The 18,649-nt window shown below is 40.3% G+C and overlaps 1 protein-coding gene across 4 annotated transcripts in view; it reads right to left on the bottom strand.

The window, feature by feature from the left end:
• Nucleotides 1-70: 70 nt before the first annotated feature.
• Nucleotides 71-18,649, bottom strand: part of DEGS2 (delta 4-desaturase, sphingolipid 2) — a 35,938-nt gene continuing 17,359 nt past the window's right edge. For 2 of the 4 annotated variants that reach the window (XM_070941844.1, XM_070941857.1), the window contains exons 2-3: nucleotides 16,675-17,417; nucleotides 71-1,596 (exon numbers count right to left, since the gene is read on the bottom strand). In XM_070941844.1, the coding sequence (XP_070797945.1) occupies nucleotides 1,450-1,596; nucleotides 16,675-17,417 (890 nt within the window). In that variant the 3' untranslated portion in view covers nucleotides 71-1,449. The remainder of the gene's footprint in view (nucleotides 1,597-16,674; nucleotides 17,418-18,649) is intronic. The other 2 variants (XR_011600287.1, XM_070941865.1) reach the window with 2 other exon arrangements.

Genomic DNA, 18,649 nt, shown 5'->3' on the forward strand with positions numbered 1-18,649 from the left:
GTGAGTTGTCATATCAAGAGTATATAATATAAATTTCAGAATAATGAACCATGCATCTAAGGAAGCAGACTGTAGTCCATGAAAGTTTATGTGATAATAAATACATTCATCTTTAAGGTAACACAGATTTTGTTGGTTTTTTGCTGCACTAGAATAACATGCTTAACCCCTCTGGAAACTAATAACATTTGTAGTAGCCTAAAAAGAAATGAAAAAAAAGGAAAATCAGTTAGGTAAAAATAAGTTATAAATTAGTCTGCCATTTTCCCATCCAAACTAGTATCATTCACCCTGCTTAGAACATTTTCTCAGAGGTCTTTCCAATATTAACTACTGCCCTTTATGTAATTAGGAATACCAAGCACTGAAGCACACAAACTATATTCATTGCTATCACTGTGTTATCTCCACAATTGCACATAACTGTATTAAAAATATGCTTGCCTCAATCCATTTTAGGCTGCAATCCTAACCTATTTACCTTGATGATTGTATTAACTTCTATTGAGATTACTTCTAAGTAGATACATATGGGCTTTCTCTTTAAATAATTTAAAGTCATAAACAGCTGCCTAATATTCAATCGCTTTAAATATACACTGCTGGGTACTTTGTAATCTGCCTGTAGCAGTGTGGAGGTCTGATTTAATTATTGCAACTAATATGCATTGGCAAATCTCTCTGTCTAGATCAGGGATGGGAAACAAATGGCACTTTTATGACTTGTGGACTTCAACTCCCAGAATTCCTGAGAGTTTCTGGGAGTTGAAGTCCTCAAGTCATAAAGGCTCCCACCTCTGGTCTAGGTGGATAATTTTTATATCTCTCAGAACCATTGCTCATCACAATAGTATGAGATGAGGAATTCCCACATACTAGCACATTACTTAAAAGTTAATTACACGGAAATCTTCCATCTTCCCCTACTTGAAAAATTCCCTATCTACCTACAGCAGGGGTATCAAACTCAAGTTGCCACGCCATCATCATGTGCCGTATCAGAACTTTTTTCCCCTTCACTAAAACGGGCATGGGCGTAGCCAGTGCGTGACACATTTGTCCTGCGGGCCGGAAGTTTGACAGTCCTGATCTACAAAGATGGAGAGAGGTCTATTGTATGCAATATCAGACTTCTTAGCCATATACTTTAATTAGTCAAAATATACAGAACTAGCTATTTTACTCTTCTCTACTTTCCAAATCTATAAATTCAGGGTCCTCCATGCTCTGACCGCCTCTGAGTTTTGCATTGCACAGTACTAAAGAAAAAGGTTTTTTGTTAACTTCATTTGCATATTTCTTCATATTTGGATTTAAGACAATCCTTTGTATTCAGAAAGATACATCAGCTACATCTTCCTAAGACACTTCATCCAATGAATCATTCATGTTTGCGAGGGAAAAATTTTCAAGGTACAGAAGTCCAGAAGGAAAAGCTGGAGTTGGAATCTAGGAAGATTTAGAAACCAATTTACACTTTCTTTTAACCCTTGAATAAGGACCGATGTTATCATCAAAAATAAAGTCCCAGAGAACAAGAACCCATGACTGGTGTTGAGGTAGGGTGTCATAATATTCAGCTGCAATTTTCTTTACCTGTAAAGATCAATGGGAACATATTAATCCATAATTTCTTACCTGCAAAATACTTAGTTTAATATCAGAATATACATTATATCTCTCTTGTTATCAGAATGGGTATCCAATGAATACCCATGTATTTTTCAGTATTTGTTTTGGATATAAAGTTAATAACATAAGACTTCAAATTTGTATAGCTGCTAGTTTATTGTCTCTGCAGGTAAATACAGTCACATGTATAGGCAGGGAAATCTTAAACTCAACCCATAACTTTGTGGTGAATTATAGTTTAAAAACTTATGCCACAATATGTTCTTGAATGTTCACAGGACTCAGAAATAATAGTTGTTATATAATTTCAATTCCTATCCAAAATACTACCTGAATTTTATCTGAAGAATAAGTTGAATGATTTGAAGAGTGGAAAGTTTTGTTTTCTTTTTGAAACATTCATGCCTTGACTTTTCTGTCTTTGCAATGGAATCTCTCTACAAAAGTAATTTGCATAACCCAATTTATTATGTTTCCGTTTATTATGAATTTATATTAACAAGTGTGTTGTGATATATGATGAATTGGACATAGAAATGCATTCAAAAAGGCACTCTTGGACACACTGGAAACTCAGTTTACCTGGTTGATGAAATTAGATACGCAGATATATAACATGATTGACCAGGGACTTTGGCAGGGAGCAGATAAAAAATTAAGACAAGATGGAATAGGTGCATTCTAGCTAACATCTACTGAAATTTGTTCAAATTGAAAGTAATTTGCATTTATGGTCATGGAATTCCCCTATATGCTGCCCATAAAGAGATAGGCGCAACTCCTACAATATGCTGACTTTAAGATAACTTGATTAACACGATGGTTTTATCTGTGATGGAGTTTTGTCTGTTTATAAACTGAAGACTCCAATAATACCAACCACAATGGTTATCATAAATAAAATCCAGCTATCATATAATACCAAACAAGATCAAAAGAGTTTATAAAATCCACAAAGCAATAAAAATATCCAATATAAAACTCTTAGAAGGTGAAAGTTTGAGTATAAAAATGATTGTACTCTTAGTTAGATATTACTTCTTAAAACAGGCCAAAGATGGAGCAGTCTGGATCTCTAGGAACAGAGATCATAAGGGAAGGTACCACCAAAACAACAACAACATCAAGCTTTTGCCCTAGTTGATTCCAATACTTGCAATAAAGTGAGATTTATTGGAGCTACTATGTAAGTTTTTAACTTATGGAAAACTGATTCTGCAGATAAACGGCGCAAACCCTGGACTTATCTACTTATCTATCCAAGGATTTGTCTATTATAATAAGCAATCTAAAATTAATCCATTAATCTGCCTTGACAACTAGAATTAGAATAAGTGCTACTAGTCAATATCTGACATATCTGTCAGCTTAATTTCTGAATCTCCTTCAAGTACAAGATTAGAACTGTCTAACTGGGAGGTAGTTTAGTTTAGTTTATTTGATTTGTAGACCGCCCTATTCCCGAAGGACTCAGGGCGGTGAACAGCCAAGCAATAAAATACATAAATACACAAAATTTAAAACCAGATAAAATCAAATTAAATCATTTTGGCCCAGACAGATTAAAACACCCCAATAATTTAAAAACAGATTTACATATTAAAAGAGGGAGGAGATTAGGCCAAGCCCGCTTGATGGAATAAAAAGGTCTTCACAGCGCGGCGGAAGGTGCGCAGATCCGGGATCCTCCGTATCTCTGGGGGGAGCTCATTCCAGATGGTAGGTGCCCCCACAGAGAAGGCTCTCCCCCTAGGAGCCACCAGCCGACACTGTTTGGCTCACGGCACCTGGAGGAGTTCCTCTCTATGAGAGCGTACTGGCCGGTGGGAGGCTATTGGTGGTAGTAGGCGGTCCCGTAAATAACCCGGTCCTAAGCCATGGAGCACTTTAAAGGTGGTAACCAAAACCTTGAAGCACACCCGGAAGACCACCGGGAGCCAGTGCAGCTCGCGCAGGAGAGGTGTCACATGGGAGCGCCATGACGCTCCCATTACCATCCGCGCGGCCGCACTCTGCGCCAGTTGGAGCCTCCGGGTGCTCCTCAAGGGGAGCCCCATGTAGAGAGCATTACAATAGTCCAGGCGGGAGGTGACGAGGGCATGAGTGACCATGCGTAACGCATAACAAGAGAATGAGCATTAATAATCAGATCTTTTCTGGAAAAGGTGTTATTGATGGAGCATTCACAGCTGGAAAAAGACTGCTTTTGCTACCTGTTGCTACCACATTGATCTGCAAAGTCAAACCCGACATAGTGTCAAAGAAGACCTTAAGACTGCATACCTGCTCTTTCACGGGGGGGGGACATCCATCTACAACAGATACTCTTTATCGTATGTCTCCCCAATCATCCAACCTTCTACCATGACTAGATTATATCCAGACAGAAGCCCACCAGGCAAACCTGCACGCCTGATGAATGTGGGAAAATTAAACATACCTGAGTATTTCAGATTTTGCTAATTTACATTTATCTGCTTCCTCATTAGGAAATTCTGAAATTCTATGCATTGAGAAATTGCCAAGGACAGATCTTTTAAATTATCTCATTGCTTCTGCTAGGGAATTGTCACATAAAACAGTGACTTTGAGATGATCTATTCATGACAGTCTCTCCTGTTTCTTCCACCTAAATACCACCTTCCTTGGTGTAAAGATCTTAGCCTAATGTCTGTGGAGATTCTCAATCATCCAGCTCATGGTTGTCCCAAAGATGCTGTTCAAAAGGCAAATGGACTTTCTTGGGTTTTTTTCTTTGAAAACATTTTGCTTCTTATCCAAGAAGCTTCTTCAGTTCTCAGTTCTGGTGAAGTTTCTTGGATGAGAAGTAAAACGTTTTCAAGGAAAACAACCAAGAAAGTTCAGTTGCCTTTTGAACAGCATCTTGGGGGCAACTTAGTCTAATGTGGGTGATGAGATGAGGCATAAATTTAAGACATCAAAACCATAATGTACATGAACGTCTGAACTACAAAAACATGACAACTTTTAACATCACTTCTAAAACCAGCTCTGATATTGGATTACAGGGCATAAAAAACACAAATAGATCCAGTTCCTGTCATAACTCCATAAACTTCAAATACAGACAGAATTCTTAGTGTCATTATTTTTTAAAAAGTATGAAAATATTGTATTATTAAAATTCCAGATTGTATCATAATACAGTATAAATTATTTGTTATACAATAATACCAAGTATATTATTTCAGCATATTCAAAGAATGAAGAATCAGTCAGTTTAAAACGAAGAGACAAGTACTAGAAAAAAGCGGATAAAAATTGTGAGAAAAATGGGAAGATTGAGAGGGAGGACAAAGCTGAAGAATGTAAGCAAACTGGCTTTACAGGGGACTAGAGGTCAGACAAATAAAAGTTAAGGAACGATAAAGATAAAATGATATGGATTTGGAGAAAAGGTGATCAAACAAGAATGAGCAAAATGATTTTTTTTTAAAAAATCAGAAGTCTTCAGCTTCTTTCCCCCTTTCTCTACTCAGGCAATTTACCTGAATAAATTTGAATGGGGAAGTAATACAATTAACAGAGCAGCACAATCCCAAAGTGTTCTCATAGACAAAATGTACACAATTGATAAAAGTTACTACCTACTTACTCATAGTAATATTTTAGATCCATAACATTATTTAGCCCTCTGCTAAATAGGGAAGTAATACAATTTAGCCCTCTGCTAAATAGGGAAGTAATACAATTAACAGAGCAGCACAATCCCAAAGTGTTCTCATAGACAAAATGTACACAATTGATAAAAATTACTACCCACTTACTCATAGTAATATTTTAGATCCATAACATTATTTAGCCCTCTGCTCTATTTTATCCTTTGATGAAAACAGTGGCATCCACAGGGGTGGTTGAAAAAACAGACACATTTGTGGCCATCACAACATGACTGAAGCTGCCTTACACCCATATAGGTCTATGTAATGTGAGCTCATGTACGAAAGGGGTGGGGCTTACACAGAGGTGAAATCCAGCAGGTTCTGACAAGTTCTGGAGAACCGGTAGCGGAAATTTTGAGTAGTTCGGAGAACGGGCAAATACCACCTCTGGCTGGCCCCAGAGTGGGGTGGGAATGGAGATTTTGCAATATCCTTCCCCCAGAAGTGGGAAGGGAATGGAGATTTTTTTTTAAATCAAGTTTTATTGGTCCCCCCCCCCCCAACATTCACCCACATCTTTTTTGAACAGAGTATTGGCTATATCTTATCTTATACAATTTATCAAATTCAAATACATTTTATTCAATTACAATTTTTGCCACAATTTTCTTTTTTCCCTTTTTTAAATCATATCTCAATATTTCTTTGCTTACTTATATAAACAACATCTTCATTCACCCTGAAATTCTAATTTTCCTGCTTATTCATATTTATTCTCTTTTATTCTTTAACAATTCATTCTTTATCTTAATATATTTGTGTTTGTTCAGGGTTGCCTTTCTTCCATTTCATTTTTTTTATTGTATAACAATCTTTCTCCTCCAACCTACCATCTCCCTCTTTTCTTTCTTTCCTACTTTCTCTTCCCCTCCTCTTCTTCTCTTATCTACTTCCCCTCCCCTTCTCCTTCTCCTCCTCTCTTCCCACTCCCTTCCCTCTCTCTCCTTCCTCTTCCCTTCCACCTCTCTTCTCCTCATCTCTCTCTATTGCTGTATTCATCTTCAATTTAATATTTTCTACTATGGAGTCCAGGCAACCCCGATCTTTCATTTATCAAGTATATTTCACAAAATTCCTGTTATCTTTTTAATTATAAACCGTATATTTCATCTTATTCTATTTTTCCCTTTAAATTTTTACCCAAACAATCTTCCAAACCTTTATCTTCTTTACTTTTAACAATATGTTTTTTCTTCTTTACTTCTTGCAAGTATAACACTTAAATCATTTTTTAACATTTCAATTTCATTCAATTTTACATTCAATTTCAGTTTTCCATCATAATTTCAATTAATGCTTATGTTACTTATTTCTCTCCATTTAATGCTTTTTCCAAAATCATTCTTTCTTTCACATTGCACCTACTGGTCTATTTCATTTAACATTTTCACATATAATTTCTACCACTAACATCATTCTCTTTATTAAAAAAAAAATAACATTTTCACTGACTCTTAACCATTTTGCAGTATCCTTCCTCTATCACGCCTACCAAGCCACGCCCTCAGAACCGGTAGTAAAAAAATTTGGATTTCACCCCTGGGTTTAGATTGCAATGCTGTATCTGCCATGATTTAACCATCTCCATGGACGCCATTGTATGGAAGAAAAGTTAATCCTTTCCATTTTACTTAAGGTGTGATAAATAAAATTACTTGTCATTTCATTGGTAAGAAAAAATAGCAAGGCGATGGTTTTACCTTGGACCATTCAGAGAAAGCAAAGGACCACTGCTGCCTCCCTTTCTTCAGATTTTTTAAGGTGATACAATCATTTTTAGCACCAATCAAGTGATGCAGTTTTATCATCTAACTCAGTCTTCCTCAACTCCGGCTCCAGAATTCTTCAGCCAACTGAAGGGCCATTGCTGAGAATATTGATGCCTGAAGCCCATATATCTAAAGGTATTCAGGCCTAAGTAGAATGATCAAAACACACAACATGTTTGCTTTGAAATTATTTATGGTGGCAAGATAATCGCAGATTTATTACTTATTTTTGCCAATCAGAAGGGGAGGTTAAATCAGTTTGACCAATCAGGCTCCTAGCTGATAAGATGGGGACCTTCTGGACCTTTTTTTAAAAAGAAGTACCTGCAGCTTCCAGTAAACCACATGATTGGGGAAGAGGGTAACTTTTAGACATGACTTACACCAAAGAGCAACAGTACAAGTTAAAATCCATTCTTTAAATTCAGTGCATGGACTTCAATCGACCCCTGTTTCTGCTGCACCCAGTTCCATGTTTTTACACACAACAGGCTTTTGTCCTTCAAGTGAAAGGTCAAGTTAATTGGTGATAAAATGTAATCTAATGTTTCCAGTCAGCATACCCTACCTGGAGTGTAACCTAGTTTGTCAGATTTTTGTACTTGTTTTTTTCTGATTGTTGCAGACCAAACCCAATATCCCGAAGCACCACATAAGTTATTAATTTGAGGGGCAGTGAGCCAGACAAAACAATAGTCACCCAGAAAGGAATTCCAAGGTTTTATGAATGTTTAACATCTGACCTCTATTAACTCTTTTCAAATGCAATCAGGCTCTTTGTCTTTCTTCATGGAGAATGAGCACAAACTCTGATTTATATTGGCAAATTAGTTGACTCTTAAAATGGTGGGTATATTTGCATGACAGAGATGGGTTTCAGCAGATTCTGACCAGTTCTGGAGAACCGGTAGCAGAAATTTTGAGTAGTTTGGAGAACCGGTAGTAAAAATTCTGACTGGACCCACCCCCATCTATTCTCTGCCTCCCAAGTCCCAGCTGATCGGGAGGAAATGGGGATTTTGCAGTAACCTTCCCCTGGATTGGGGAGGGAATGGAGATTTTATAGTATCCTTCCCCTGTCACACCCACCAAGCCATGTCCACAGAACCAGTAGTAAAATGTTTTGAAACCCACCACTGTTGCATGATGCCTTGACATAAGCTAGCCACATAAGCAACTTTAACTGTTATGCAACCACTGGTCCTTGTGGGAAGCTGATGTATCAGGCCAATTCAAAGAAGTATATAAATATTCTATGGATAAACCATTATGTATGTTTCATGAATAGAACTACTTGGTCATTCATCACAAACTACTGTATATACTGCTACTCTACCTCCCCAAAAGGAAAACAGCTTCTGGAAGCCAGGAGATGTATTTCAGTTAATGCCACAGGGTGGCTAGACCCAGCTACACCACAAGTACCGTTATTGCAAGCTTTTCTTTGGTAATGCTTTGCCAGGCAATACATAACTGTGTTCAAAGCCCAACCTCTTTTTATTTCAATAGTGGTCATCAGCTTCACTTCTCCCCCCACCCCCATACCTCTGCTGTTTTGTATATAGATCCCGACTCTAGGGGGCAGTGCTCATCCCCATTTCAAAGCTGAAGAGCCAGCACTGTCTGAAGACGTCTCCATGGTCATGTGGCCGGCATGACTAAATGCCAAAGGCACACGGAACGCTGTTACTTTCCCACCAAAGGTGGTCCCTATTTTTCTACTTGCATTTTTTTACGTGCTTTTGAACTGCTAGGTTGGCAGAAGCTAGGACAAGTAAGAGGAGCTCACCCCGTTACGCAGCATTAGGGATTTGAACTGCTAAACTGCCAACTTTTCAATCGACAAGCACAGCATCTTAGCCACTGAGCCACTGCGTCCCTAACTTTTGGGTATGCCCCATCTTTAAACAGGGTAAACAGAATAGAAAGTCATAATCAGGTCACAGCCAAAGAAATTGGTTGAGGGCATTAGTATCCATACCCCAAAGTACAATCTTTTTATGTTTTGGGTCAATTTACAGAAAAATGTGAAGTTTGGGAAGGAATTTAGTAAAGGTTTAGAAGGTTATGCATGCTGCTACATCAGCAGCCCCCAACCTTTCTGCCTTTATAGACTGGCAGTGGTGGCGGCATCAGGGAGGGAGGGAGAGGAGATGGTTTCACGCGCATACCTACCACTTGGGCAAATGGCGTTTCATGCACTCGCAGGGGTTGGGGGTCTCTGTGCTAAATGAAAGATTTGTAGCAGAGTCGTGGGGAGGGGGGAAGCAATAGGTGACACAAATTCATATATATGATTTATCATATCATTATATATTGAGCCCTGGTGGCGCAGCAGACTAAAGCACTGTTATTAACACCAGCTGCCTGCAATTACTGCAAGTTCAAATCTCACCAGGCTCAAGGTTGACTCAGCCTTCCATCTTTTCTAAGGTAGGTAAAATGAGGACCCGGATTGTGGGGGCAATAAGCTGACTTTTATAAATATACAAAATATGACGGCTATTGCTTAATGCATTGTAAGCTGCCCTGAGTCTCTGGAGAATGGCGGCATATAAATCAAATAAAAAAAATTATTATAGATTATAATATATCATATATTTAGGATTTGTTCCCAATGGGCATTCACTATGATTGCTGTGTTATCATTTTGATTTCCTTTCTTCTGAAAGAAATAGGATTCCATATGGAACAACCATTTCCTAATGTGGTTCCTTCCTAAAGCATCCTAAAGCAATGTACTAGCCTTTGTACATTTCATATGAAAAATAGAAGATGTAGAATTTTTATAACACATCGGCTAAAGTGCTGTTGAATAGCTCAGTGCATTGTATGCAGCCAGCATCATTACTGACTAGATCTAGGTGTGCAAATTCAGACATTTGGACCTGTTTTCCAAGTCCTAATTTACTTAATATAGGGTTAATACAAACAAAGTCAGTCTCTAATGACAGATGCAGGTAACACCACCCTGGCTTGCTTAGGCTCTCCACTGACTTTCCAGATAGATGAAGTCCAGCTTCAACCTCAGCTACTAAGGTCAATGATCTGAACTCGGTCAATGAAATTGCAACCTATAGACAGTGGTGGGATTCAATTTTTTTAACAACCGGTTCTGTGGGCGTGGCTTAGTTGGGGGTGTGGCTAGCTGGTCATGTGACTGGGTAGGCATGGCTAGCTGGTCATGTGACCGGGTGGGCGTGCCTATGTGCATAGGGACTACTCAGAGGGCTGAAAAAAGTCATTTCTGACTGATCCTCGCACTTTTGACCGGTCCTCGCACTTATGACCATCCTCACATTTATACTCATTGCGGCATTCTTAACAACCGTGTCAATCATTTCACCAGTACTTCTCTTCACCACGGTGACAAGATAGGGTGCAAAACGTAAAATGTGAGGACAGTCGTAAGTTCAAGGACTGGTCAAAAGTGCGAGGACCGGTCAAAAATAACTTTTTCAGCCCTCTGAGTAGTCCATATGCACATAGGGACTACTCAGAGGGCTGAAAAAAGTGATTTCTGACCGGTCCTCGCACTTTTGACCGGTCATCATTTATCTTCTAGTCCAGAGATCTCCAACCTTGGCAACTTTAAACCTGGCAGACTTCAACTCCCAGAATTCTCCAGCCAGCTATGCTGGCTAGAGAATTCTGGGAGTTGAAGTCCACAAGTCTTAAAGCTGCCAAGTTTGAAGACCTCTGAGCTAGGGCTTTGGGGTCAGCCTTTTGGGGAGGGGGTCCCATTCGGAGAGACCCCCTGCCTCTCAGGAAGCATCAGGCCCAGGCAGAGAAAATTGCCAAGGTTGGAGATCTCTGGACTAGAAGACCTCCAAAGGTCCCTTCCAACTCTGTAATTCTGGTATTGGCAAGCAAGCACAATTAAGCTACTTAAATCCTCCAGAGCAGGGGTCCCCAACGTTTTGGACCTCAGGGACACCAAGTTCATAATTTTAAATTTCGTGGACCACTAATACGAATCCAGCGCGTCACTTGCTGAAACACCTGGACTCCCAGTGACGGGATAGGGTCCTTCAGGCACTCTCCCCCCCTCTTTCTCTCTCTCTCCCCCCTCTCGTTCTCTCTTTCTCTCCCCCCTCTTTCTCTCTCCCCCCTTTCTCTCTCTCCCCCCTTTCTTTCTCTCCCCCTTTCTCTCCCACTCTTTCCCTCTCATTCTCTTTCTCTCTCCCCCTCTTTCTCTCTCTTCCCCTCTCTCTCCCACTCTTTCCCTCTCATTCTTTCTCTCCCCCCTTTCTCTCCCTCTCTCCCCCACTCTCTCATTCTCTCTCCCCCTTTCTCTCCCTCTCTCCCCCCACTCTCTCTCTCATTCTCTTTCTCTCCCCCTTCTCTGTCTCCCCCACTCTTTCTCTCTCCCCCTTTCTCTTTCTCTCCCCCTTTCTCTCATTCTCTTTCTCTCTCCCCCCTCTTTCTCTTTCTCTCTCTCTCCCCCACTCTCTCTCTCTCATTCTCTTGCAGGGGGCCGATCTGGTGTCTGCAACGGAGAGCAAAAAAAAAACACCTCGGTATATTTGCGGTGCAAGGCAGCCCTCGTTTCCTGCCGAGTCGGAGCGGTAAACAGCGTCTGGTTCGGGGAGCAGCCGGATTTTGCTCTCCATTACTCTCTTGGCCCCCTGCAAGCTCTCATCTCTCAAGAAGCCCAACCAAAGTTTCCCGTGCCGCTTCAGGGAGCGCTCCTCGAGAGATGAGAGCTTGCAGGGGGCCAAGAGAGCAATGGAGAGCAAAATCCGGCTGCTCCCCGAACCAGACGCTGTTTACCGCTCTGAGTCCCAAGCAACAGGAGATGAGGGCTGCCTTGTCCCGCAAATATGTCGGATTTTGCTCTCCATTGCAGACACCAGATCGTAATGCCACCTGCAAAAATGTGAAAATTTCCAAATGTAGCCCTGCCCTCTTACAGCTCTCCTGATGTTCAACTGTTGTCTTTCAAGGAGGATACTTGGCCAGCTTCATGCTTGATGTCTCCCACCTTGGCAGCTTTAAGACTTGTGGACTTCAACTCCCAGAATTCTCCACAATTCTCCAGAATGGGCTAGGCGGGAGTTGAAGTCCAAACATTGTAAAAGAGCCACAATTGCCCAGCCCTGGGTTAGGGTAGGCTGACGCCGTGCAGATGGGAGGCAGGGCTGGGCGAGGGGCGGGCAAGCCAGCAATTTAACAAACGGTTCGGTGTGCTGCGGGGCCAATAAATTACAAAAAAACACCAAACCGTTCGTTAAATTGCTGGCTCGCCCCCCCATTTATTGGCAATAAATAGTAGTGCGGAGGGGCGGGGCAAGGGGTGGGGCGAGCCAGCAATTTAACAAAGGGTCCAGCCGAACCCCCTAGAACCGGCAGAATCCCACCACTGCCTATAGATGTCTCAAGGACTTTCATATCTGATACAAGTCAACTTAACAGAAGAATGAATAAAAGTCAGAGAATTGAGATTCAGTAGTAGCAAAATAATTTGCAGGAGGGAACTCGAAAAAAGTTCGAAAGAGTGCAAAGAAGAATACTGTCAACTTGCAAAGCTTTCAAGTTGCCATGAGCAGGAGGGAGGGAGAACTGATAGAGCTGATTGTGATCTGTCCCCGTCCACACACACACACAAACACAGCCAGCCAAGGGTTAAGGAAGCACTTGGCACACACCCAGGTCTTTATCTCCAACTTGGCAGCGATATACACACCGTCTGCCAAGTGATTTTATTTCCACAGGAACAGAAAGATAATATACTCAGCGTACAAGAGTCCAACAGAAAATAATATTCCTCTCCGCAGTTTCGGACGATGCTTTAGTGACTATCCAAGGTTTATTTTTGTTCGTCACAGGGATCACTGGCCACCACCCTCTATTATATAGTCTCTGGGGTGTGGTCCAGTGACTCAGTTCTAATCCCTAGCACGCCTCCTGAGCTGCTGCAATCGTTTATCACGCCTTCGGAGGCGTGCGTCCAGGAATGATGTCTCTCCTTCACTCTCATCCGAGACACCTGTCTCCCTGCTAATCTCCTCTCCCTTGGCCGGCACCTGAGACAGTGCCAGAGGCGAGGGGCCTGGAGAGGGAGGCCTGGCTGACTCCTCTTCCTCATGCTCGGAGCTTTCTTCCTCCGATGGGATAGGCTCAGAGGGCGGGGCCACAACACATTGATTTCCCTAACTGAAGTGCATTCCATACATCCTTCCTGACCGCAATCAGAAGAAGGGTGTTGGATTTCACAGCCAGCCAAAGTGGTTAATTGGAGAATGTGATTTATGACATGGCCAGAGAGGAGGGGAGAGACAGGGTCATAGGGGAACGTAAATCTACATGGGATTAGTTCTAACTGAATCCGAATATTGCCGAAATGGTGCTTCTAATAAATGACTGTATTTCTTTTGAAGTTCGGCTCATGGCTCATGAATTAATTAGGGTATCTTTCGGAAACTTCACAAATACATTGGATTTATTAAGCTGAACCACTATTGTTTATTAGATAACTTCAACCTGCAGTTACTATAATCCACAGAAACACATAGCCAGTTCACTTATTCTATAATGTCAGATACAGAAATATTCTAGATAGCTGTATCAATCCATATGCTTCCTTTTGGGGAGGGGAAGGGTCCTTGATTGCTTTCTTGCAGATGTTTCATTATTCAAATAGGTAACATCATCAGTGCTAGACTAAACTTATGCTTCCTCTTATTTGTCTAATCAAGCATTTTTAAGGAATATCAAATTGCTTATAGCTTATTTTTGAGGATGCTATAAAAAGCCTGGAGCATGGACTAGATAACTAGGCTCTGACATGAGGGTCATGATGCCAAGGATATCACTATGAATTCATACTGTAGCCTCCCCAATGCTGGTAAGTATGATAGGACTTGTAACCCTTTAGTTAGCAGAGCTAAATTGAACAGAAGTGGGGAAAAGATAACATGATATGAAGAATCATAGAAACAAATATTACGCAAGTATGGGTTTTTTTTTCTGTGTAATGAAAATAGTAAGAACGTTTGTGTACATCTGCATATGTGTTTGGGGGGGGGGTGAATGGCATTTGTAACCTTGAAGCAGTGTTTGATGTTTGGTGCTTTATAAAAAAAAATCAAGCTATATTTTTTATTAGAACAATGATTAGATTTCAATGTTTTTTATGTTCTGGAAAAAATTGGTTTGTTTATTCCTATTTATGTAAAAACACTATGAGTGTCTCCCATCAGGCTCTTACTTCTTTAATAGGTTACCAATTTTCTTACAAATATTAAACCTGTATGAATCACTAATTTAAATAGCTTAAATTAAATTAAGTAGCTTTTAACTTTTGTATGTTATTGTATTTTTATCTTAGCTGTTCACCGCCCTGAGTCCCCTGGGAGTAGGGCGGTATATAAATATGATAAAATAAATAAAAATAAAAATAAATAAATAATTTCTTCTGAGCCTCTTGCCTCCAGATGCTGGCTATGCCGTCTCCCCTTGGCAGGGTTTCTTTGCCCTATGTCCCAAGGTCTTTCATTCCATAACAGGAATGCTAATGAAGGGAAGGTTACCAAATGTGTTACCAAAAAACTAGATCAAAGCTAGATTACTCTTTTATCCTATACCATAAATGTGTAAACAAAGATGGAGGAGAAAGTCTGGCAAGGATGTGCCCAAAGACAAGAGTGTATGAAGGGATAGCAATATCACTTAGACTTATATATCACTTTACAGTGCTTTACAGCCCTCTCTAAGTGGTTTACAGAGTCAGCCTATTGTCCCCAACAATTTGGGTCTTCATTTTACCCACCTCAGAAGGCAGGAAGGCTGAGTCAACCTTGAGCCTGGTGGGATTTGAACTGTCAAATTGCAGTCAGTCGGCAGTTAGCAGAAGCGAAGATAGTAGTTCCACTGCATACAAACTGAGCTTTTGCCCACTCCTTGACTGAATAAATAATATTCACATAATCTTTTATTATTGGAATGTTGGAGAAGTTATTTCCCACTGCCTGCCCATGTGTTTAACTTCTTTAATAGCTATCCATATTATAACATGGCTTAAGACTCCCCAAAACTGAAGGTATGGTTAAGGGCGATACGAGTTTTCACAAAATAATCTTTAAAATCAAATGTGTTAAACCAAAATCAGAAACTCACACTAGAAAAAACATGGTTTGTAACAGGCTTTCCAGAGGGATACCCCCCAACTCCCAATACGTCAGAGACATCGTCAATTCCCTCGGCACATGCCAGGTTCCTATCCCACATATTTACCTTTTCTAAAGTCATTTACTTTTAAAATAAAAGGGCTTTTTAACAGGTTCAGTTAAACCAATTTAAATGGAAAGCTGCCATGTTGTAAAGCTAAGCATCCATTTTTAGCATGATCTCTTTAGCCAAATGGGGTGGTAGGGAGCATCCTAAGAACATCAGAAGGATAGTGGGCATTAACTTCACAAGGCCTTTCTGGAGAATGAATGAATGCTTTATAATTTGACAGGCCCACCACAGCAGCGGGGAGGATATCAGAATTTGCAAGATGGTCATTCTGGTGCCACAGTTAGAGAACTGCCCTTCTGTTTATCTCAATCCAAGTGTCTGCAACCATTTGGTGCTTATCCAAGTCTCACAACAACAGTGATCGAAGTTAGAAAGCTAAAATCCACAGATCAGAATATTTGATAATGAAATCAGGGGTGAAATCTACTTACCTTCCTTACCGGTTCAGAAGTGCACGCGCCACGCACATCACGTGCATGCGTAGACCAGGAAGTAATGACCCCCGGGTGGGTGGGCGGAGCTTTGCTCCTCCATTGCTACCAGATCACCAATCCACTGCCCAAGATCATTACCGGACTGGGTGATCTGGTCCGATCCAGGAGCATTTCACCCCTGGTCTACATGCACAGTACACAACAATTCAGGGGTCCTACAGAATACAATACAATGCATTTTTACTTTGTGGAATCCATGCTCCAAGCCCTCATTTATTAGTATATAAGGGCATATGTCATGTGGGGTTTGGGGAGGGAACAACAGGTGCAAGGCACATGCCCTTTAGGCAATGATTTTGTAATTGCACAGTGCTGTAAATTGTGGAAAAATTACATGGGCATTCATTTTTGGTCTAGTAAAACAAGCAAAAATTAATGTTTAATTCTTGAAAGTAGGTACTTTTTAAGAGAGGTTATACAAATAATATTCTAGTGTGGTACATACTGGGAGGTGGGTGGGTGTGGTTGTTTGCAGGGGTTGGAATGCAATATAGGCCAGAGGTGTGCTATTTTCCTTCGGAAGGGTGTGTAAAAATATGTGCAGATGAATCACCAAAAGGTAGAGAATTTATAATTTATAATCCAGTGGAAAAACAAGAACCATTATTTACCATACATCTGATTTCACACTGATAATCAGTATTTTTCATTAATATCTATAATTTTTCCTCTCATTCCCAACCATATTTTGGTGTTAGAAGCTATTTCAACTGTCTTTTACTATTTCATTCTGCATGCTTTAATTCTGTTATTCTTCCTCCCTGTCACATCACATAATAGGGATTTTGAAGAAGTTTAATAAGCAATAGTCACAAACAATTTGAAACATTGAAAGGAAGGAATATCAATGCTTACCATTGGCAGCCTAGATCCAGGAATGCTGGGGAAATCATGGTGTTCCATATGATAGCCAACATTAAAGGTGATCCAGTTGAGGGGTCCATAGTACGAATATGTCTCATATCCTTTCAAAAACATATAATGCTCCGCTATGAAATGCCCAGAAATAGGGTGCAAACCCATGGCCAGGATCGTTCCTGCTATTAAATAAACAATAGGCTTCCAACCCCACAAATAAAAGATTGTAAGGTCAATGGAGAATTGTACCAAGGCATTAAATATCTCCATCTCAGTAATTGCTTTGGGGTTGACATATAGCGGCCTCAAACTGTAAGCAAATGGCTGGATGGCAATCCAGATTAGCTTCCGAAATGGAGTACAGAAGAACCAGCCCTCAAAATCAGTAGGAATGTCCACATCCAAAGCATCTCCGCCAAGGTATCGATGGTGATCAATGTGGTACTTCTTGAAAGAGGCAGAGTAAGGTAATCCAACAGGCAAGTTGGCAAAGACTGCAAACCACCTATTCCACTTAGTCTGCTTGTTGCCAAAGGCAACATTGTGAGAGATGTCATGGATTGCTAGTGTTATAGAGTGGTTGATGCAGCCCCCAAAACCATAAGCCCAGAAGAAAACCCACTTCCAGGCTAAATTTCTCATCAGGTAACAGGCAAGAAGCTGAGTGAGTACCATTCCTGTCACAATCCATTTTAAATGGGGATCTGAACCCATTAGAGACTTGATGGCTGGATATCTGGCTGAGGGAGGAAAGAAAGATGGCATTAAAGGCAGTTGAGAACAGCCTTCCTTTTTTTTTAAAAGGCTCATCTAGCCCAGCAAAGTCATCTCACCATTCCTCCGGCTGTCTGTTCCACATAATTACACCCATGTGACAGAAAGAAGCAAAGAGGTTATACTGTAAATCCACCATGTTTGAAAATCACATGCTCGTCTGATAAAAATCAGAAAACAACAACAAAGGACAAGGCCACCATATCATTTATATGAGGAACTCTTTTATTGCATAGTAACATTCAGTCTTTCTGTTATAGAGTCCATGTCCCAGACAGTCTCCTAGCCAAATAGCTGAATCTAGTCCTGCTTAGTTTCAGCAAAGTTATCACGTGTCTTCAAATCCTTCCTTGGGATCTTCCAACAAGGATCCTGTAATCCGATTATGGTATTCCATTGTTTGGTTCCATTTCCCCATTAATTACATAAGTATTATTAACTTGTCTTAAACTTTGTCACTTTAAATAAGCAATAGTTATTTTAAAAAATAGTTTTAACTTGGATTAAAATGAAATGTAGTTCTAGACCTAAAACCTCAGCTACAATTCTGTAACTAAACACTCTTCCTCTTAGGTTTTAAAAAGAGGCCAAGTTTATTATAAAATAAACTTATAAAGCCAACACTAAAACTTGATGCCAAGAGAATATAGCACATTATAACTCCATAATCCCGGGGCAAAGATTACAAAAGGATGCTATAGAAGAATTTGATAGCAGGAACACTAAAGCCAGCTCAAGGATATACTGTATGGCCCCTTAGTGCCACCTTCCTCGGATGCAAAGAATTACTTTTAGAATCATTTGGAAGAAAGTATTCACTCATGTCTTTGTTCAATGACAGTTCCTTTGGTTTCCCAACTGTCAAAACGGGAAGAGCATAACCAATAAAAATGGCCTCCACTGCTGAATTTCAGCCCTGCCTATCTATGAAAAGAAGAAGTCCTTGATCTCCCAAATCCAAGATCCAAGCTACTGAGACATGTGCCATCTTTAAGGCTATGAAAAAGCCTTAAAGCCCTCATGAACATGTGAACACATTATGAAAATGGATAGCCTATTCAATAACATTAATAATGGGGTAGGAATTAGGGACTTAAATCTGGTATTGTTGTGAGAGACTGTAATTTTAAGCCCTGGTTCCCTCTAGTGGTGTCTAAGACCAGAGAAAACACACTATTCAAGTACCGTTATGATCTTC

The sequence above is a fragment of the Pituophis catenifer genome, unplaced genomic scaffold (assembly GCF_029215685.1).
Source record: "Pituophis catenifer annectens isolate HBS135680 unplaced genomic scaffold, rPitCat1.0.hap2 SCAF_1, whole genome shotgun sequence".
Classification (NCBI taxonomy): domain Eukaryota; kingdom Metazoa; phylum Chordata; class Lepidosauria; order Squamata; family Colubridae; genus Pituophis; species Pituophis catenifer.